Below are 22,395 nucleotides of genomic sequence, written 5' to 3'. Positions count from 1 at the left end.
TGAGAATCAGGTCTTTCTGTCATATTTGTATGGTTTTTATGTGTATTAATGGTTTGCGCGTGTGTACTTCTGTTTGCAGGCTTGCTGGCCTTGAATTGCCCCTTTAGGGACAAATACTAGGATTTCACTGAATTTGTCCGCATTTCTCCAAAGAGATCACACTGAATAAATGCGTTTTCAACTTGCCCCTACAAAGGCAACTGCACTAGCACTCTGATATTTTAACTGGCCCCACAGACGACAATAAAGGTAGTGTACCATAAGTTTCACTCCCTCTGCACCTTAGTACCCTTCCTTGTAGTAGTTGTAGTAATGACGATAAAGGACCTGAATTAGTTTTACTTCGAAAGTGGAAAATGGACAATTGTGACAAAATACCCCCAGAGGTTTGGTCTGTACTCCAATACAAACAAATAAGAGACAATGGGGTTTAAAAGGTATTGGTCCAGTCGTTATGCTACGCTACACGACAAGCACAGCAAATTAGCAACAGACACATTCCAAATTACTTCCAAAATTTTTTCTATGCCAGAAATCATATGACAGCGTAGAGCTCATTTGTTTTTAATAAGTCAAAACTTCCACAAAAACCATTTTCCCGTTCACTTTACAACCTTCACAAAGTGGCGAGTGATGGAAAAACAAGTCAAAACTGGTTGTAAAAAACAAAACAAAACAAAAAAACAAAACAAAAGCGGTTCTTTTAATAGTAAGACTGCTGGTGGCAGTAGGTGATTTCAAACTATACACGACGCACAATAATCAACACCTTCAAATCACAAACTACACAGAACAATACAAGTCCATTTCAAAGTCCGTCCGCCTCGTTAAGTCCCACAGGGATAATTAAAGATACCAAAAGCAGATGTCAGATTCGATTTCTGTTCAGATAACTGTTTTTTTTTACTTAATAGCCCATAAATAAAAACATGCTATACACTTTTCTATAAAAAAAGACAACAAAAAAAAGTACAGATAATATTACAGTTTAATTCATTTTTTTTGTTTTAATAGCTGGATGTGTAAAAAAACCAAACATTTTATATGTAGGGCACCAGTCTGCAGCAGATTTTTACTCATTCTAGTCCTGAGATTCTGCCTTACAAAACCCCCCAAAAAGTCAAGTTAGTCATTTTTTCCCAAAAACACAGTGGGCCGCATGTCCTGTAGCTGTTTCAACATAAGGTCAGCGACGCCCGAAAAGGCCCCGTCTATGATTATTTTCACCTTGCCGAGTGATTTCAAATTCTGGCGGTTGCTGAACCGGGCGCAGGTGTCTTTGGTGCTCGGGCTTGACGTCTTGCGCCATGTTTCTGGGACGTCCACCTTCCTCGCCAAGGGATGTTCACACTTGTTTGACTGCTCCAGGAATTTCAAGAAGGACATTTCAAATCCCATCGGTTTAAAAGAGGCCAGCGGCGCGCTCTGCTCCGTCATCTCCCCCTGCACTATTGCAGGGCAGGAGGAGTCCGACTCGTCGTCCCTGCTGTAAACCACGTCGATCTTGGTCGTGCGGGGGATCTTCTTGCGCTTCACAATTTTGGCGATCAGCTTCCGCGGGCGCCCTCGTTTGCGCTTGAGCACCACAGAGCCGTCGGAGCTTTCGTCGTTGGACAGTTTGGTGTCGAACAACGCGGCGGGAATCCCCGCGGTGGTCCTTTTGCGTAGGACAGGCTTTGAATATCCGTATTCCCCTCCTTCCAGGCCGGTGTCTGCCGTCAGCTCAGCGTCGGACAGGTCAGAGGTGTTGTCCGATTTGGAGTCGTCACTCCTGGAGCGGCACTTCTGCCGGGGCAACTTTTTGCAGAATATGAAGTGGCTCCTTTGCTGTTCCAGGTACTTTTCGGACAGCCCGTGTCCCATGTAATGTTTTAATATGCTCCGCTCGGACTTCATGACCGACTCGCAACCTTTAATCATACAGGGGTATTGCAGAGGAAATTTCTTGGTGCACATTGCAGATGCCTCCACTTTTGATTTTAAGGAGGGCTTCCCGTATTTAGTCCAGTGATTGTTTTTTGCCTTGCTGACTCTCTTTGTGTCACTTCCCCTCTGTAGGATTTTTTTATTGCTCTCAATGTTTTCCTTTCCATTACTCGTCTTGGTTATTTGGTAATGCAAAGTCTTTGAGTTCTGCTTCACTCCGTCCTCTTTTATCTGTTGATTCTTGAGTTTAGGCTGGTACAGGTCCTGGTGCTTTTTCATGACGTGCCTGAGCAGGTTTGACTTTGTCGCATACGAGCGGTCGCAGCCTTCAATCTCACACCTGAACGAGCCGTTTAATTGTTCGGGTTTGGCCAACTTCATATCTTTATGCTGTTCTTTGACGTGCCCTATGTACTTCCAGAAAGCAGTGAAGGATGCTGTGCATCCTTGGTGGCCGCAAGCAAACTTGCCGAGCTTGATGCCGGACAAAAGGTCGCCGACCTTATCGAGACTGAATTCGTGCAGCTGAAGATAATGCTGCAAAAGGTTGGGGACCTCTTGGAAAACTCGGGAGCAGTCTTTGACTTGGCATCTGAATTCAGAAATTTGGGGCATCTCTGCCTCTGGCTCCTCCTCGTCATGGTCCATCAGTTCATCCGGTCCCTCGCTATGGTCCTGGTCTTTGTTCACCTCCAGCGCTGACAAAGCAGACTGGTGAACGGCCCTGTAGTGCAGGATCAGATTGTGCTGGATGGTGAAGGCTGCCACACAGCCTTGATGAACGCAGCGATACGGCCTGTACGGACTCATGACATCGCCGGAGTTGGGCTTCCTCTCTTTCGTCTTCTTGGAAATGTCTATGCTCGGCTTAGCGGGTTGCTTGTCGAGAGACGGGGGCCCGTCAGCCTGGGGCGTGGCCGGCAGAGGCTGCGCGAGAGGAGCCGACGCTTCGGGCAAACTTGCGTGTTGAGGGGGTACCAGGGGAAAGGTCCCTTGCTGTCCATGTGACCACTGTTCTGCTGCTGCCACCCCCGCTGGCGCTGACAGAAAGGCTGATGCGGGGACCTGGGCCTGCACGGGTGGAGTCATTGCTTGCTCATGCATGGGAGCGGTCTGCAAGGGGTGAATGACTGTGGAGCGATTGTCATCTTGAAGTTTCTGATTAGCTATGTCCATGTTAGTACGTGGTACAAACGCGTGCGGTGGGCGATCAGGTTTTACGGCGTTTTGGAGTGAATACAGATGTGTTCTGCTCTCCACTGGCGATTGCGTGGCCATTGTGGTTTGAGCCGACGGAGCCTGGTTTGTTCCAGCGGGCCAGCTCTGAATGGCAGCAGCTTTGGCCAGCCTGCGCTTCGTATCTAGATCAGCAACTTCTTTGGCTGACAATTTGTGAACTGACTGGTAGTGAGTGCGGAGGTTTGAATTGCGAGTGAATCTTTTACTACATTTTTGACACTTGAAAGGAGCATATTGGCCGTACCGTTTTTTCACCTCGTTCACCATCTCAAGTGTGTAGTTGTGAGTTTTGGAGAGGTGCTTCCAAAGCGCCTCGCTTGACATCGAACTAAACGCGCAGTTCTCGTTGTCGCAGGCAAACGGCTTTATAATGATGGAGGACACTGGGATGTGCAAATCCGCCTGTGCCGACCCCGTCTGGCTGTTCGGAGTGTTGCCGTTTTGTTTCATGCAAGCGGACATCTGGTGGGATATTTCTCTGACCAGGTCGAGCCTTTCGAATGCGCTTTGAATCTCTGTCATCCACTGTTGCTGGCCGGCAGACAACGGAGCGGGCTCGAGATCTGCGTCGCTTGCCGCGAAGCTTGTGGGGCTCAGCGTCTCCTGCTGCGGGACGGGGGTCTCCCTGAAACAAGTAAAGCTCTGCGTGTTCAGTAGTTGTTCGATTTCGCCGGGGGTCCCCGGGATTATTGCAGAGCTTTCTTGGATGACTTGCCCTTCACTTGCTGAGTCACTCTTTGCATCGTGAGACATCTGATGAAGTCCACAATTATTGGAAGAACTGCACATTGGGCCAAAAGACATGGGACTCTTTGAGTTGGCGTTCGGGTCAGTGATGCTTGAATGACATAAGCTATTCCTGCGCTGAAAGTCGCCGGCCAAAATTTGCTCCCGCAGTCTCTTTTTGATATCTTGTTCGGTCGTCTTCCTGTGCGCCTCAGCTTGCTTGCCGCTTGGACTAAGCTGACTGTCAGGTAGCAGCGTTTGTGTCACTGGGTTTGAATCTGTGTCTTGTGCCTTGAAAGTTGTCTCGCAGTGATACCCCTCACTGTGGTCTGCGGGGACACCTGCGCAAGCAGCAGTGGAAGAGTTGTCTGCGAGAATTTGAGTAAGAAGCGGGTCAGGGAACTCACTTTCAGCAAATGTCTCGATGCTTGGCTGAGGATAGTGGGGTGTGCTGTACGAGTTGTCCTCCCGCTTCAGCTGGACGTTCTCTGTATGCTGTATGACTGAGCTGCCTGGCAAACGTTCGCCAGCTCCGTAGGGGACACAGGGATTTTGGAACAATGGCTGGGGAGCCGGTGTGTGCACAAAAAGATCAGACATGTTGGATTCAGCCATGATTTGTTTCAGAATGTCGTCATTCGACTCACCATTCCCATATGCTGGCAAGTTATCTTGTGGATAATTAGGAGTTGGGTAATTTTTGGGGGCTGTTGAACCATTCGTTGTGGGCTGACGGGGCTTCTCCTGATAAACGGCAGCAGGGTTGTAAGACAACTGTGGCTGTGCGGCGCCAACGGTTTGCTCTGAATTGAGGAGGTCGAGGAACGATGTTGGCAGGTCTGTGTTCAGTTCCGACTCCTCGTATGGCTTGCAGATTGCGCGCCTGGACAAATGGCCTCCGAGGGATTTGGGACTATTAAATTGTCTAAAACACCTGCAACAAACAAATTTGCCGTCCCTAAGAATAGCTGGCCATTTGGTCCTTTTGTTTCTTTTGGCTCGCTTTTGATTTTCAGGATTGTTTTCGGGGACGAGTGGGCCATTTTGAGGTTGGCTGTTACAGTTTGTTTGGCTTGCACTGTCTGGAGAGGGAAAAGGGGACTGCACATGATTTTGCATTGATTTGGGGTTTTCTGGTGCCCTGGAACCAGACACTAAACTGCTTTGCATCTGCGATATATAGGGCGGAAGGAAATCTTCCGCTTGGTGTGACACTTCCTTGGCACTGTCCATGTACGGGGGCAAAACTGACTGGGACCCGTTTTCCATAAGTGGCGACTGCAAAGACTCTGCCGGTCTGCTCATTGTCGAGCCGGTCATAGAGCAAGACGGGACGCTAATTGGCAGCGCAGCACTGGTCGAATCGACTTGTGGCATCACTTGCATGTTAGATTGATAGACTTGGGAAGAGCCACAGTTTTGGATTTGCTCACCTCCGGGGCCGGAGTGCCATTTTTGACCGCCTGACACTTGGGACTGCGCAGTTAACAGATTCGTGTCACTCCCTAGCTGAGAGAGAACAATGGGATTTAAAACGTTTTCCATCAGGAGTGAAGCATTCTGGTTGTGGGCTAATGAGGAATGGGAATGGGAATGGAGAGGAGTATAGTTTGTGCTCGCGCCCATGTTAGCATAAGGAGGTGACTGGATAACATTCTGCCTCTGAACTCCACAAACTGGTACTGTGTTGCCCTGCTGGTGCTGGAGTGAGGCGACCGAACCGAGATGTCCGGCAGATGATGGGCTCGGCGCTGGCGCGTAGGTTATCCTGATTTTGGTTCGAGCAACTTTCCATTGCTCATAGAAGTCTGGGTGAACCGTTTTCATGTGCTTGGTGACGCTTCTGTAAGAGCTGTAGTGCCTCGTGCATGTTTCTAACGCGCAGTGAAATCGCTCTCGCTGTCCTGGAGGGGGGCCTGTGCCAGTTGAGGACGTCACGGAGTTCTCCAGCCTGCTCCCGGTTAGTGGCTGTGGGGTTGCTGTTGGAGGAAGTGGTTGTGACATTGCTGGCTCTATGGAGTTCTGGGGAGGGGATATTGCTGACAGGTTGCTACTACACATTGGCCCTTGCTGCCCTGGCAGTGGCAAGATGCGGTCGGAGTTGTAACTCATTGGTCCAGTATTTACATTACTGGGGAACATTTGTGGCTGGCCTCGTGAGACATCTGCACCACAGCTACGTGGCCCGCTGCCTAAATTAGCTTCAAATGGAGGTACTGGTTGATTCTGTTGGGGTGGTCTCATGTAATCAAACGAATGACTGCCTGGACCATCTCTGTGTCTATTAGGATCAGACGAGTGGGAATTCACAGGCTGAATCACAGAATGATTTGTCTGACCGGGTGAGAAAGGCGTATTCTGTGGCTCTTGTTTGACTCTGTATTGTCCTATGGTTTCCACAGGTGCTTGCGAAGACTTCAACAAACTCTCAATGGACACCGGCAGCCTTCCGCGATCTAAAGTAGCAGCACTTGCAGTGTTCCAGCTTTCGTGCGAGTTCTCGTGTTTAAGGGGCGTGTGACTGGAGAGCATTTGCTCGATGAGTGACGGGCCAGGCTGCATATTTTGTGAGGTCGGCTCAGAAGGCGGGCTCTCCTTCTCGCGAGTGGCATGCTCCCCCTGGTGCAAATCCAACTGCTGTTGTGAATGGAATACCTTCCCACAGTCCGCAACTTTACAAGTGAAGGTTTTATAATGCTGTGCCTCGTGGTCGTAGAGTTTGAAGGCCTCGTTGAAAATCTTCCCACAATTCGGAAACATGCATCTAGCCTTAAACACAGAATGCGTTTTCCTGTGTATGAGGAGCTCAGTGTTGGACAGGAAACTCGCCTTGCAGTTCAACTGTATGCAGATGTAAGGCTTCACACCACAGTGCACCTGTAAGTGATCATTAAGGTGGGTGACGTTGACAAAGTGGCGGCGGCAGTATTGGCAAACAACTTTTTTGCTCTGCATTTCGAGGAACGTCTTCGCTTCCTCGCTCTCCCCGTGACCTTTGACATGTGCAATGAGATTTTTGAAAAATTTGAAGCTCCTCCTGCATTTTCCAACGGGGCATACATTGTCCTCATTGCACTCTATGTTGCACCTGGCCACCCGGGCCTGAACATTAAGAATTCGCCCGCCGTTTTGCCCCGGGGGCTCTGCATTTTCATGAAGTTCATTTTCTGTCTTGGCCTTTAGCGCTGCAATAACAGGGGCGGCCGTTTTGGAATTGGCCAATTTCTTGTTTGTTTTCATTGCAGTCAGCCTTTCCTTGCACGACTGTTTGACATGCGATGTCACGTGGGGAATCAACGTGTCTTTTGAGGTAAAGGTCTGAGCACATATCGGGCAGCTGTATACGCCCCCGCTCAGATGAGTCTGTGCATGGCGTACAATCCTGTGGCCGAGAAACTCCTTGTCACACAGCACACAGTACTGCATGTATGCTTGCCAGTTTCTGAACCTGGCAGATATGAAACCCTTTTCTCTCAGTTTCTTCATTTCTCTGTTTTTCTGTCTCTTGTCTGTTATGTCTTTAAGTTCATAGGTGCCGCTGACCAAGTGGTCTGGCATATTCTTAAACCCCTCTTGGCTGAGGAAGTCTTCCTCTTCTTCAGGGACTTCAGTATCATTCAGCAAGTCAATCGATGACACTATTGAAGCCTCTTCACCCATTAGCGATAGGCAATTACGCTTAAGTGTTTTCCAGTCCCAGAACTCCGGGTCAAAGGGCCACTGGGTTTTAAAAACCAACAGGAGCTCACAGCGTAGCGAGTTGGGAACGGGCATGTTCTCCTCCTCTAGTTTTTGATCCGGTTCATTGTAAAGAGTCTCCACAGCATAGTATGAATCCACTGTAGGCTCCAAGAGGAACTCCGTCAGCTGGCACGCTCGCTTGACTTCCAGGTCAGTGGGAAGCAAACAGGAAATGGTTTTGCACACAGTGGCCTTGGTGCTCCCGTCGTCTGAGTCCATCCGCAGAGCCCGTATGCACATTTCGACGCACACTGGCAGGCCAACGCAGTCAATCTGTGGAAAAAAAAGAGGAAGACTGATTTAAAAGCTGCCAAACAGGTGGAACCCAATTATTCTGAAACTCACATGGGACTTTCACGATTAATTAATCAGATCCATTTTTACTTCATTAAATAATCCAGGGTTACATTTGGCAAACAACACACAAGTTACCGGCTGCTGGTAGTTGTTAATCGCTGACATCAGCAACAAAATGAATCAGCACTGAATCACTGTACAGACCCACACACTTTTGAGTACTTTAAAAAAGGAGTACTCCATGTAGAATATTTTCAGTATGAAAAACTCACATCCTGTAGACCTGAAATGTGTCTTTTATATATATATACACTGTTCTCCAGTATGCTCCAAATGCTTTTATTTGTCTTCCATGCTTTGAGCTTACGACTGATGTAAGCAAACGTGGCTGCATGCAAAAAAAAAAAAAAAACGCAGACTGCGGAGCACACTATCTTGCTGAAGATTGGCTTGAAACATACTGATCAAACAGACGGACAGTGAAAAAGTCTTCTGGTGCAGGAGAGGTTGGAGAATTTTCACTCTGAAACTGGGGTCACCGTACGAATCCATCGGAAATTTAATGAATTGAAAGCTGACCGTGGCCGCTGTTGTCTATGCACACAAAAACCACCTGTCAAGCTTACAAGCACTACTGAGCATTTGATAGTGAAAAGATCGCTCTAAACTTAAAAGGGCACACACACAGGCTAAAATAAATGTCTTGGAAAACTACGTGAGGGAGTGTAATAACATGCAATAGTCTTGTTTTTCAGTGGGTCCACACCATAGACTGTATATAGAGATGGACGACATGACAGCTCCCCACAAGTGAAGCCAAAACATCTTGATGGTGGCTGGCTGCAGTATAGGTCATAAGCCCCCCCCCCCCCATGTCAGCGGATGGGACGTGGGCCAAAATGAAACTTTCGAAACACACAATAACATGGAGACACGTCAGCCATCTTTATGTACAGTCTATGGCCCTGCACGCTGATAATACCGCAACAACTGACCTCTGATTGGATGACCTTGATGAGGAACAGGATGTGGTACACGGTTTTGGAGAGCAGGGACATCTGGCGGCATCTGTCGAGGAAGGCCTGCTCCGATGGCTCCAACCGCTTCAGCAGCTTGCTCCAAAACAGAGTGAGCTCCCTGGTTGGAGGAAAGGGGAATGTGTTCCCATTCATTGGCTGTTCAATATCTATTCTGTCTCATACTGATAGTCTGCTTCGCAGCACTACCTGTTTGTTGACGACGCACAACGATACTCGGTGTGCATTAACAATACTCCATACTGATTTTGAGCAAGTGATTCATTATGTGCTGTTGGTTCATTTGGACTGAATGAACATATGCAGACAAATTGTGCATCAGCATCATAGGACTTTTTTTTTTTTATGACAAACAATGTCAACTGTAAAAAAAAAAAAAAAAAAATAATCAGTTTAAACAAATACACTTAAGTAAATATTTGTTAGTGGGATAAACATACAGCTTTATTTAATTCATATTAAGGCAGGTGTCGATTCTGTGACTGACAATCACTGTGCTATTTGGGTTAGCCCTGTCAAGGATAAATCGTTTCCTCCCTCCGTAAATACACGTGGTGGTGGCGGCGGCGGCGGCGGCTTGCGTTTTTCTTACCAAGCACAGTACGTATCTCCCCGGAGAAGCTGTCGGGTCAGGAAGGCTGAGCATAAGCTGAAAGCTGCCCTCTCATCGCCATCTGACTCCAGGTTGCAGATCATCTCTAAAGAATCGCGGCAGTCCTCCTTTGAAAGCTGTAACAGATAGATACCACGTGTGCGCCAAGTAAGTTTCGCTGGAAAACAATAAATATCCTCTTAAGGAGACGCCTGCATGCTTCGTCCAATATTTTTAAAGTGATGGGAGACACCAAAAATGCCTCCAACGAGGAGTCTCACAAACTGCTTTTAAGTGTATTCTGCCATCTTGTGGATGAAGAACTTATTATAGGAAAAGGTCTTTAAAAAAAAAAGAAAAAAAGAAAAAGGTACAGACTCAGTGGGAGGCATGGCACAGCTGGCAGAGGAGTAAAGCTTGCAGCGAAACACCATTTTCTTCTTAGAGGGCCATTTCAAGGCCATATATTTTATTAACAGTTGAACTATGTAACATAGCACGGCAATGTTGTACTGTTACGGTGGTCTGCTTGATGCAACTAATGGAATGCAAAGCTCTACCAAGCGCACGAGAGACACGTTGTCGTGCTCTTTGTACGTACACAAGTGCAGGCCAGTGATCTCCCCTGTGTGGCTACACGTACCTCATCCATGAGCTGATCCTGTTCTGAGGTAGCACAGAGGCAGACCAGGTACATCTGCCTGAAAGGTCCCTTCCCTTGGAAGGCGGGACACTCGGAGCACGTCTTCGCCAGCAGCGCAGCCTTGCCCAGCTGATTCTCCTTCATCAGCTGCTTCACTCTCATCTCCAACAGGACCGGCCCCTCCTGCATCAGGAGCTCCTCAACTGAAAACCAGCAGGAATGTTGATAGGGACATTTACTGGCGTTGCTGCTTCATGCAAAGACTTTGACTGGCTGTATTGAAATAAGGTTTCCATCTAATTTAGATGCAGCCAAACCTTTTGGCTTTGGATTTGTTCTCAAAAGGGGGAAAAAAAATTAAACACCCTTGTAGTTCTTAACAATATGACAGTGGATAATGCTACACCCCGTGTTTCCTGTTTTACCTTGATAGACAGAGAAGGGCCATATAAACAAACACTTAATAGTTATATTAATGAATAGAGTTATTTTCCCAGGGACAGCAATAACTACATTTCTTTAACAGGCTAGTTTTGCACAACCACAGCGTTAATGCTCTCATATATGTTGCCGGCCGAGCCTCCGCCTTTTAAGGAAGGTGGCCTGTGTGTGTGTCGTCTAGCGGGTTTGTTGTGGTAAGTGAGTCAGAGAAGTACCAGTAACAGAAAAGTGTGTGCTATAAAAGGGGTTGCTAAGTTACTTTAGTCAGCCATAAAGTGTCTGGATGAGCTCAGGTTGCAGCAGAAAACAGACAGGCCGCGTGTTCGCTAACATAGAAGGGTGATAAAAAGTCCCTGTTCGCGCAACGCTACTGCAACGTCTTCACAGCACAGTTGGTCCAGACTGCGAAAAGATAGTTACCAGCTGCGAGCCAAGCTTAAGACAATTAAAAACAGCCAAAAACCAGAGGGATCTCAGCTAAGGTTTGGAGCCACGGATCTGGTAACGTGACAACATCATTTTCTCAAGAATAGGTATATAGTCTTGGTAGAGCATTAGCAACGCCTCCCTCCTCACACGGGCCCGGGTGTGAACTGCAGTGCAGGAACTCACCTTGTTCAGTCTGTAGGTTTTCGTTGGACAGAAGGCCTTGCAGGACCCTGTTGGCCCAAACGCCATCGTACTGGCCCAAGGCAGACAGCAGGGACAGCTGAGTGATTCCCTTCTCCTGCAGCTTACTGTAAGCAAACTGTACACAACGGGGACAACTCTGTGACTTAAAAGACACGATGCAGAAGGTGTGCAACTATCTGAGATATTTCAACGCCACGTTTTGAGCAGGACAAGTGCTTTTTTAACACGAGAATCCTCAGCTTTACCTGCACAGATGACTTGAATTCTTTCCATAAGCCATCCGGAACGGCCTCCTGTAGTGAGAGCAAAAGCTCCACAAAGCTCCTGCGGAAGGAAATGGGAGACAAAAAACACGATGTTGAGCTTTGCTTTAAACGTAGATAGAATTACACAAGGAAGCTATAATTTAGCTTTCGTAAACAGGGTTGTATTCAGCATAGTGATTGTTGACTATGGGTGTAAACCCTGTATCTTATAGTTTAAAAAATGGTACTTACAGTGAGAGCCTCTCAACCACTAGAGGAACATTTTCACACTGCAGGGAGAGGTATGGAGAGGCCTGGGCGTAACTCAGCAGGGCGACTATGTACACTTCCACCAGCGGCAAAGGCTCTTCCTCTATCCTCCAACGGCCTGCGTACTCCAGCAGTGTCTATAGAGAGGGAACCACGGTTTAAAAAGACACCCTGTTTGTCCTGGAAACTTTTATCTTTTAAACAACTGCCTACACTGTTTGATTGAGGGTGTTGGTTTGATTACCAACATCCTTGCTCTTGAACAACCAAGGTCTTATTTACGTTGTTTTGTCCATCACTACGTAGACCACCCCATTAGGTCTGACAGAGCTACACCCTGGTTCTACTTAAACCTGCCTTATTCACCGATGACTTGTTTAAACCACAGGTTCCAGGTGAGCAAAATGTTATCGGAAGCGACAGGAATAAGGGGCAAAACCACAAAGAACCATAAACTCAAAACGTTTTTTTTTAAAAAAAAGCAATTTTCATAGAAAAACAAAAGAGATTTTAAGAAAAGCTGCATTGCAGACCATTCTTAACCAAGAGCTAGACAATTCTCAAGTATATGTTACTGCATTGCTTTGACTAACATTAATGCACTTTAGGGTTGGGGTGATTTGGACGAGTCCAACGTTTTTTGGGGGGGTTTTGTCATTTTATTTCTGGTAGTGGGAGTTTGGGGCATTTTATGCACTGCCAAAACAGGGCAGTGACTGAATGACAATGAAGCCGTCTTGACGCCGTGGCTGCTGTCCCGATCAATTGGTGGTGAAAAGCTGCGTCAATTCATAAATCATATTTGAGAACTAATGCAAATGTATTTAAACAGAATACCATAATGCCCTTATGGCTTGCACAAGGCAAAATAACAATAAATGATCTGTCAGACTGGGCTCACGGTTAAAAAAAAAATCCCTGATTTGTAAAAGGAAATTCAAATCCTCCACAATTTTAGGATGTTTATGTTTTTAGTGTAAAATATAGGACTGAGTTTAAAAAACAAAAAAAAATTCCCAATTCAAATCGATCATTGATCAGATTTGAATGATCCGATATTGATTCATAAAATCCTGAGGTCGGTCATGCTCTCTGCTTTAACCTGCACATTCACGATCTTCCACCCACAGCTCTATTCTACTATTTAATAACACCCTTAAAAAGGTTCTATATATGGAGATAGATAATAAACATTTAGCATTTATTTGTTATTATTTACACTTTTACAGAACACTGCTGCCATGCTTTTAAAACATTCTCGGAGAAAAGCGACCACATCGCGCCAATCCTTGCTGCCTTTCATCGGGTTACCAAATTTTTTGACCCCTGTGGGTTCCCCGATATCGGCCGTGCGCTCAGGACTGGATTCTCGTGTAGAGCCAGGAAGGTAATACTGAGTTCTGCACACTCCAGGATCTGATCCTCCCTGACACAAACATCCCCTAATTAAAAAAAAAAAGAAAAAAAGACGTGCTTAGTTACTTGTCCTTCTTGAGATGAAATTTGAACATTTAAATTGCTCCCTGGAATACTGATAGAACTGAAATGGCTTTGAGGCTCTCGGTGCTGTGTTATGATTATGATTCGGCTCCGCAGAGACTCACTCGCATTTGATCAGTCCGCCTTTGGCCAAACAATACTTTTCAAAGTACAAGCATTTTGCTGCACACATGAGAAAATTGTGAATGAAATTTTGTTCTTTTGGAACCACCGGTGCAACTGACTCTGAAGTTCTGGCACAGAGGGTTGGCAAAATACACAGACTCACTGTGCTTCAACACAAACAAACAAAGAGCATTTGCAAGGTATTTCCAACTCTCTGAAAAATAGAGGGGTGAAGGGATTAAAAACGCATTTTCTGTTGAAACATATTATACACGAGGTGTTTCTATTATTTTGTCCACCCCATTTATAGCAATGAGGACAGGCTAACTAACAGAAACACCTCTCAGTATAACGCAATACAGTTCAGCAGCACCACACACTGCATCCTTCAAAATGATCATACAGCTGCATCAACACCTCTCCAAAACGGATTCAACAAATCGGCCAAACGTGTGGCAGCAACTCGTTGCATGAAAGCGTGCAGACATGGTGGAGAGGTTCAGTTGGTGCTCGGATCTAAACGTATAATCTAAATCAATACCATAATGGGGAAGAAATGTGATCTGAGTGACTTTTCAAGCACAGCAGTCCGAAAACACCCAGTGAGCAGCAGTTCTGTGGGACGTTCTTGGTTCCCACAGTTCTTGTGGGGGGCAGAGTAACTGAAATAACTTCTATGAAGAAGGGCATCTCTGAACGCAAGACACGTGTTCAGCTAAGAACAGGAAACTGAGGCTACAAGTGGGCAAATGGACAGTGAGTTCAAGTGGAGCGTGAGGTTGTTGGTTTTTTTTAAGCTGACAAATATGCAGCATCTGCTCGATGACATCATGTCAACATGGACCGGAATCTTTAAGGAAACTGCATGCATATATAAACACATAGGCAGTCATGAGTTGGTGTCTGAGACCCCATTTACTAGTTCACATCTAATTCATTACCGGTGGCGCACCCAACCATTTTTTAAGGTAGCGCTGAACGAATGGAGATCATCTGTGTATAATACAAAAGGTGCAGCAAGTGATTTTAGGTTATTTACACCTGCATCTGAAAGGTCTGACCGCAGGAGAGTCAATTCCCTGACAAAACTGGCTGTCACGGCAGCAACTGGACCGAAAGGCACGAGACCACAGAGGGATGGAGGGCTTTCATCGTTGGCCTTGGAAATACAAAAAGGCCTAATACATACACAGCAAGTTTAGAGGATGTTAGGGTCATAGCCAACAGTGGCACTTTCTGACTTCCGCATTGAAATGTTATGCGACAGAGAAAAACCGATGTCCTTTTTCTGGTTCAGGCACTGGCATAAAGCTTGTGTGCGGGATGCATATACTGGCGGAGTTTACTCTGGCTGGGAAGTTTAACTTTTACTACTAAATCAAACTGGAACTCAAATGATGTTCCCACACACCACCCCGAGTCAGACTCTTGCGTTCAAAACACTGGCCAAGTCGTTGCTCTGGAATAACGACTACCGAGGCCCGAGCCGCTGGAATATTTGCGTGGCCTGTGGCTTTGTGAATACAGTCATCTCTATCAACAAATGTCTCTTAAGCCCTCCACGTGATCCCACCACTAATGTACTTTTCAGAGCGCCACCCTGGTTTTGGGAAAAGCAGGACTACACGTTTTTAACTTGCTGCCACAACACCACGCCTCACTTTATGCTGGGTTTCTGGAGACAGCGGACACACTTCCTTTACGCAGGGAATCCACCAGCCAAGAAGCGCACTACAATGGGAGTCGGGATGCTTCAGTGCAGATCCGCCCTCCTGTACTCTCATCAGCTCATGCTGCACGCCATACACATCTCTTTGGCCACGCAGTTGCGCGAGTGTCTAATGAGCAACGACCAGGACTCTATGGAGACTGTAACCATTTCTGTTTCTGTATTGTTTTCAGTACGCGACTGTGGTGGGCCTCTTCTGCAAAACAAATAAGAAAAGAAATGCGTGCGTCCGATTCGGCACGTACACACACGAAATTCATCGCGGGAAGTACACTCAAATCCTTGCCGTTTCCCTTTGCACGCAGGGCTACGTTGCTGTTGACAGCAGACTTTGGGCCACTGGCAACTAGAAACCCCACTACGAGGCAAGACCAATTCGCTTCGGTAAACGAGAGGGCTATGTTACCCACCACAGACAAATCAGCGAAATTACTCTCACGTGCACGCGCATGTAGCCAAACATACAAGGCTAAAAGCTAAACGTTAAGCTAACTGTAGTTGGAACTGTTTCGGCTGACACGCTACCATGCAACTGGCACCTGGCACCACCCTGAACCAAATACAGAAACAGGCTTTTGGTGTTGGTGTGTTGGAACCAGTCCACGGCAGACAACAAGAAGTGTGTCCAAAAGATTTTGGACGTCAGTGACATTATGCTCAACTATCGCCTGCAGACACAGCCAGCGTATGCTAGTAGCGAACTAACTAGCCATGTTAGCGGAGTCCTATTTGTACGTTGTACTTCACCGATTAGCCGACGTTTACCTACTGCACATACTTTTATTCCGTTACCGTCACGAGGCAACACACTGTACACAACCACCCGGTCCATTCTAGCATAGTTCGGCTATGAAATCTGCCCTTTGCCTTGTTTATCCAGGAGTCAAGACGTACCGTTATTATTAATGCTAGCTGCCTAGCTTGTTAGCTTGCTGGCTGAATATGTAGGGGGTATAACTCACCCGACAGAACTCTTGGCAATACTCAGAAGAGGACTGGGCTGGCGAGTGGCCGCTCTCTCCGACCACGACTTCTTGCAGCTCTTGCAACCGTTGTCTGAGCTCCCCAATCGTTTCACTGATACCGCTCTCAGGACTACGGTCCTGCTCGGCCTCCTCGTCCGCCATCTTCACACCCAGCTCCTGCGCGTAGCACTAGAGCGTCATTACGTATGCAAGCGCAGGGCGACGCTTACGTCGTGAGGCAAACGCTGTCATGACTGCGGACTGCAGAGGTCGCATCAGGATTAGTTCAGAAGATTGATGATGGAAATGTCTTGAGTTTTTTTTTTTACTGTGTATTATATCTGTAAATGTATCTTTTTTTTTTGTTTTGTTTTACCCCTGGCATCACCCTCTTCTTGTTTATCAATATGTCACTCTGTGTTCTGGTTGTTTTCAATAAATGCAAAAAAAAAACAAAAACAAAAAAAGATTCAATAAATAAATAGAACAAAAAGATTGGATATTGGTATCCCCATCAGCCTCAGTGGTACTGGACCAAGTGTTGGAACCCTATTTTTTTGTTGTCGTTTTTCTTAAATTAAGGGTCCTCTAGCGCCAACGGTGTTGGGACCATATGGTTTTCTGCTGGGTTCATTATTATTGTTATTGGGTGATGATGATGATTATTACCCCAGATTTACACACACAAAAAAAGCAAATTCCATAACCTAAATCAGTAACTTCCCAAGTTTCAATCTAAATGGAACTTTCAATGAAGGTCATTTTGCCACAATTACCGTTTTCATTTACTGGACACGTGCTTCAACTGGGATTTGAAGCCTGTTCACCAAGTCTCCAAGCGGTACATAGTAAAACTGTAATAAACAAACAAACAACAACAAAAAAACAGTCCATTTTGGAGCAGAAAGAGCAGCAGATGATAATGAACGAAAGCTGTGTCATGAATGAATAGTAGTTATAAAGAATTGTTTTATTGAGAAAAACAGCATATGTTGTTTGTTGAGATGTAACTTTTTTATTTGAAAAGCACAACATCACGCTCCATATTGCCCAGCAGAGAGACTGCAAGTAAGTTAAACATGTTTACGTTCCCTTTGGTGTTTTTAAACCTGGGACCTACGCGTGCTCTTTTCTCTTGAGAAGCTTTCGAAAGGCCAGCTTGAAATCGTCATTGAAGCTGGTGTACAGCAGGGGGTTGATGAGGGAGTTGATATAGCCAAGCCAAGTGAGGAAGTCCGAGAGAAGCTGAGGGGGCTGTAACACCTGCAGACCCACGAGGAGCTCCTTCATAAAGAAAGGCAGCCAGCAGATGATGAAGGCCCCGAGGATGAGGCCGAGGATTCGCGCCGCTTTCTTCTCGCGCGAGGTACATATCTGGCTCCTCTCGTCCTGCCCGTCCACGTCCGTCTCGAAGGACGGGACGCGGATGGTGGCGTTGAGTTTGCATGTGGCCAGTGCGGGATCGGAGTTGGACAAGTCTGACACACAAAATGTATGGGAGACACGCCAGTGGTCTACAGAGTTCTGGCTGCCCATGCTGCGGCTGCTGAGGTGCCGGGAAGAGCCGCGCTTCTGGTAAAGAGTTTTGGCGGCGTTGTAAATCCTATAGTATAAGATAAGAATGATGATCATGGGAATGTAAAATGCCCCCAAAGTAGAGTATATAGTGTATCCCAGGTGGTCATGCTCTATGATGCACTGTTGGAGGCTGCCACTGCTGGACCTCTGCCTCCAGAATAAGGGTGGCATGGATATGAGAACTGAGATGACCCAGACCATTCCCACCATGGCAGCGGCGCGGCGGGCCGACCTCTTGCGAGCGTACTCGATGGCTTTGGTGATGGCCCAGTACCGGTCCAGGGCGATGACACACAGGTGCAGGATGGAGCAGGTGCAGCAAGTCATGTCCATGCTCAACCACATCTCACATATCACCTGACCCAGGGACCACGTCTCCATGGTGATGTAGAGGATGCTGATGGGCATCACGAGGAGCGCCACCAGGAAGTCGGTGACGGCCAGGGAGCAAATGAGGTAGTTGGCGGGCAGGTGGAGCTTCTTGGTGGTGCATATGGCGACAATGACGGCGCCGTTGGTTAGCGCCGTGGAGAGGGTGAGGAGGCCGAGAACAACCACCACCGCCGCCATCCCGTCTGTGAGGCGGACCGCCTGCAGGCTGCTGGCAGGTGGGCCGGTGCAGTTTGTGATGTTGGGACCCAAGGTGCTCCCCCCTGGGTAGCTTTCCATGTCCATCCCTGGACCCGGGATGACCCCTCCTTCTCTGGAATCACTCCCAGGGTGAGGGTCAAAGGCCAGTCTGAAACAGCAAAACAGACAAATAGTACATTAGAGACAGCCAAGGTTGCACTTCTGGTCTTCCATGCATGCTGGGATGTTCTGCAAACTACTATGATCCTGCATAGGAACCTGTTGGCGCAATATGCTTCAGGTTTAGCGGCTTCCTCAGGCAGCATTAAGAAGGTGATATGATAATTACATCTGAGCAAATCGGCATTAAACAAAAACAATAGTGGGACGCTTACACAATTGAAAATGAGTGGCGAACATGGGATTTAGCCATCCTGCCGAATGAGGAGTCTTAGTGTAGTTCAGCTTAATATATTTGACACAACGAGAAAGAGAGGACCCCAGGTCACAGATACAAAATGCAAGATTTATTTCCAACGTGGTCCTTGACCCCAGGCATCCAAACCACGCATGTTCAGAGCAGTGGTTCTCAAACCTTTTCACGTCAAGGACCCCTAAACTGACACAAATTAGACCAAGGAACCCCCATCTGATTTGAGATGTTTTACTACAGAAAGCGTATGACCAAAACAGTCATACATTCTGTCATTGTGTTACTTACGGATACAATTATGGTGAAAATAAACTATTCCCCTTTTTGCCGGGGCCCCCCTGGAACCCCCCCCAAGGACCCCTGGTTTAGATAGCATGCAATATATTTGTATATAGTCCTGTATTTTGGGGGCTGCTAGCAGGACCAGCCATCAGTGATTAGACATCATGCTGTAGTCCCTGCAGCCATTGCTGTGTTCATTAGACGCTTTTTTTTATGAGGGTAAAAGACACAACCTTGGCCACAGTAGTCCCATAGGTACAAGCATGCCTGTCCTTGTTCTCTGATTAAGTGGCAGATTTGATTAATGAGTAATATTAGCCGGGCGATTCAAGTTTTGCAGTCCCTCAGAAAGTTAATGAGAGTAATTCAGGGGCAAAGCGCCACTTTTGGCAAGAAACGTAATACTTTCTCTGAGCTATAAACCACACCAGTACAGCCTTACTGCACATTAAAGCAGACTGTAAACAGCTTTTCTTAAATTAGCTTTTCAAATAATGCCATACTGTACTGCAATTTCCCCCTGGGGATCAACAAAGTATTTCTGATTCTGATTCTGATTCTGAAAGTTTGTACGTCGACCCTGAGATTCGGATTTCTCTTTCAAATGATTCTGCCCGAAGGTCAAAAATGAACTTTGATGTTGAATTTAAAAACGTTAGGCAGCAGAACAGCTCTGCTTTGAGAAAAATACAACCCCTACCACATTTAAAAATGATAATTTGTATGGCGCCCAAGTAATCTGCATAATATGTATACAAATTATGCTAAAGTGGCGACCGACGTCAGCGCATTAAATGCAGCTGAAAGAGACGCAAAACCACAAGTGGCGCTTTTGTCTTTTTTCTGCAACAACAACCTCAACAACAACAAGAAAAGCACTTTCCCCAATAGCGCCTACTCCATATCAAGCTCACCTCCCTCCACCTTTGCAAAGGCAACACACACACACACACACACGCACGCACACACACAAACACACACAGCATGCTGATGTTACCACCACAATGGCTCAGTTGCAGCTGTCACTGTGGACACGGTTGACCGCTGCCCCCGCACAACCTCTCAACACACGCGTCGGCTGAACCAATAACTGCAGACAGGTGGGCCAGAGCGGCGGCATGCGTGTGAATGCGGCCATGTTCCGAGAGGAAAAACACACACCGACAGCAGCCTCGTTTGGACACATAGGTACCTGGAATAAGCTCTTAACTGAGCTATACAAGCTAAGTCTTCAATCTCAGGGGGCCAAATGAGTTTCAAGCCATGAATAAGAACAACCTTGGGGTTGCCAGGTTGTGGAAAAAAAAAAAAATCTCTCTTGTGACATGTAATATTTGCTTATTTGTTGTATTTGGTTTGTCTGTGGGGAAAGTGAAGGTTCATGTTTTTATTGGACCGTTCAATGTTGTACAGTTGTGCTCCCTCTGTGGACTTTTGGCTCCTTATGTATGCGCAGATGTTGCCACACTTAAATAAATGAATGTATATATCGCTAAAAAAACGGAGCAAATACATTAGAGTGGAGCTATCTGTTGACTGCATCTCACAGTAGACTACTCTCAGAAAGCTCTTCCAAAATAAACCTGTTTTTGGACTTTTAAATTGAAATTATTTTAACAGGTATGGACTGTTGTGTTGAAGGGTAAGCACCAGAACCCAGCTCAACCGGAGTCAGCAAGATCGCTGCTGCCCCCCCCACCTCAAAAAAAACAAAACAAATTTAATTTTCTTACTCCTCCTCATGGAGCCTACTTCTGATACCAGTCAGTCTGGTGGAGACAAGTTTGTCCTCCTTGCTGTCCTCTCAGCTTCTGACGGGGACAGCTGTTCGTAACGGAGGTTGGATCCAGTTTGGACGGAATGGTTGGACACTTCTACAGTGCTGACGTCTCGCTTCTGGTGAGGATTCCTAGTGAGTCCCTAGTATGGGTCAACATTAGCCCCCCCTGCAAGCGGTAAGCGCAAACTCCACAATAGTTTGTAAAGTAAGCTTTCCTTAAAAATATGTCGCTGTCGATATGGTCATCTGTCAAAATGGCAGCACTTTCGTCTTCAAGGCTGGAGACTGAGTCATTAAAAAAATGGGACTAGGGGATTGGTAAACCAGGTCCTAACATCTGGCGGGGTAGGACTGGAACCAAGGGGGTGGAGGCTGATTAAAAGAGCAGCACATTAATGCCATGTTCAACTCTCTGAGTTCCCTCTAAACCAACGACAAGCAGATGAGGTGATTCAGCCACTTGGTGGAGGTAGAGGAATACAAAGCCATCCCAGGAATTAAACAGCTTCACGTCAGTCACCTGATATTACCTACACCCTACCTACCCTATATTAACACAGAAAGATTGTTTTAAATTATAAGAATGGACAATTATATTAATAATTATATTAATAATCAAAATGGGCCAGCCCAGTGTCAATTAAAGAAAAAAAAAAGATGGGCCGATCTACCTGTTTTATGGGCCGGCTACACACACACACACACACACACACACACACACACACACACACAAAAAAAAGACAGAAGTGGCCCGTCCAGCCCTGATCGAGACCCTGGAAAAGAGAGAGAAACGGCTGCTGCTGCTAGCTGAAAGCTCTGGGGAAAAAAAAAATCTAGTAAGTGGACCTTGAGTGAATGGATTTAGCATTGCATTCCTACCTTTTAATAAGTGCCCTTTTCAGAACAGTTTTCAAATCACAAGTTATATATATTTTTATGTATATGTACATATACATGTATGGGTCATAAAGAGAGGAAGCAGCGAAGGAAAGAAGAAGACAGAGGAGTAACGGACGAGGTCACAGACTGAGGCGGCATTCGGACCAAAATCTGCGGAAATAAACGCCAGACTTCACGTTCATTTTGAATGTTGGTGGTGCGTTTAGGCTGCGGCGGTTCGGACTACCGATGGAAAAGCTGAGGCGGATTCAATGCAACCTCACCGTCACACGACGGTGGCCGATCAGACCGGAAGACGCCCAAGAGAAGAAGAACCTCGTTTACCTCTTTAGCACTGTAGCGCTGCGCTTGTTTGCCGAGCAGCTGCGGAGATGGAAGAGAGACTGACATTTATATATCGCAAGGTTTGCAATGTCTTTAGTGTTGTACCTAAGAATTTGGGTGTCATAACGAATGGAGGAAGAGTTTAGACTGGCTTGCGACAGGTGGCCGGGTTCAAGTCCAGCACGGAACCACTTGCCCTTGAACGAGGCACCGAACGCCTGAACTGCTCGGCCCCTCGCTCTGGCATCCCTCCATACATTAATGCATGTGTATAGGTCCTGTTTCTGCATGTGTGTATTCTGGGGGACTGTGTGTGTGTAAAACAACAACAGAGTGAAAAAAATTTATTTCCCCTAGAAAGATTAGTATGCCTTCTTCTTCTTCATTATACAAATAACAGATGGTGAGCTTTTTAAGGCTGATTGTGGCTCATTGAGCC

At 46.5% G+C, this 22,395-nt stretch overlaps 2 protein-coding genes across 2 annotated transcripts; both read right to left on the bottom strand.

Annotated features, from left to right (window-relative positions):
* Nucleotides 1–548: 548 nt before the first annotated feature.
* znf292b (zinc finger protein 292b) lies at nt 549–16,251 on the bottom strand. The gene is made up of 8 exons (XM_070925402.1): nt 16,087–16,251; nt 11,773–11,927; nt 11,521–11,599; nt 11,255–11,390; nt 10,202–10,404; nt 9,559–9,695; nt 8,925–9,066; nt 549–7,905 (listed from the first exon to the last, which is right to left on the bottom strand). Exons 1-8 carry the CDS (start codon nt 16,249–16,251, stop codon nt 1,126–1,128), a joined length of 7,797 nt encoding a protein of 2,598 aa, XP_070781503.1. The 3' UTR covers nt 549–1,125.
* Nucleotides 16,252–17,205: 954 nt separating this feature from the next.
* LOC139302153 (5-hydroxytryptamine receptor 1E) lies at nt 17,206–18,342 on the bottom strand. Its single transcript, XM_070925758.1, has one exon. The coding sequence runs from the start codon at nt 18,340–18,342 to the stop codon at nt 17,206–17,208; it is 1,137 nt and encodes a 378-aa protein (XP_070781859.1).
* Between the last annotated feature and the right edge of the window lie 4,053 nt (nt 18,343–22,395).

This window comes from Enoplosus armatus, chromosome 19 (genome assembly GCF_043641665.1).
Source record: "Enoplosus armatus isolate fEnoArm2 chromosome 19, fEnoArm2.hap1, whole genome shotgun sequence".
Taxonomy (NCBI): Eukaryota; Metazoa; Chordata; class Actinopteri; order Centrarchiformes; family Enoplosidae; genus Enoplosus; species Enoplosus armatus.
This window is presented reverse-complemented; position numbering and strand designations above follow the sequence as displayed.

Bases quoted from the DNA above. Each gene is read 5' to 3' on its own strand.
- znf292b (XM_070925402.1), bottom strand. From the start codon at position 16,251: ATGGCGGACGAGGAGGCCGAGCAGGACCGTAGTCCTGAGAGCGGTATC. The intron at 11,600-11,772 runs GTAAGTACCATT...TTCCTTCCGCAG, and splicing joins GTGGTTGAGAGGCTCTCACT to GAGCTTTGTGGAGCTTTTGC. The intron at 10,405-11,254 runs GTGAGTTCCTGC...GCTGGTTTTCAG, and splicing joins AAACCTACAGACTGAACAAG to TTGAGGAGCTCCTGATGCAG.
- LOC139302153 (XM_070925758.1), bottom strand. From the start codon at position 18,342: ATGGACATGGAAAGCTACCCAGGGGGGAGCACCTTGGGTCCCAACATC.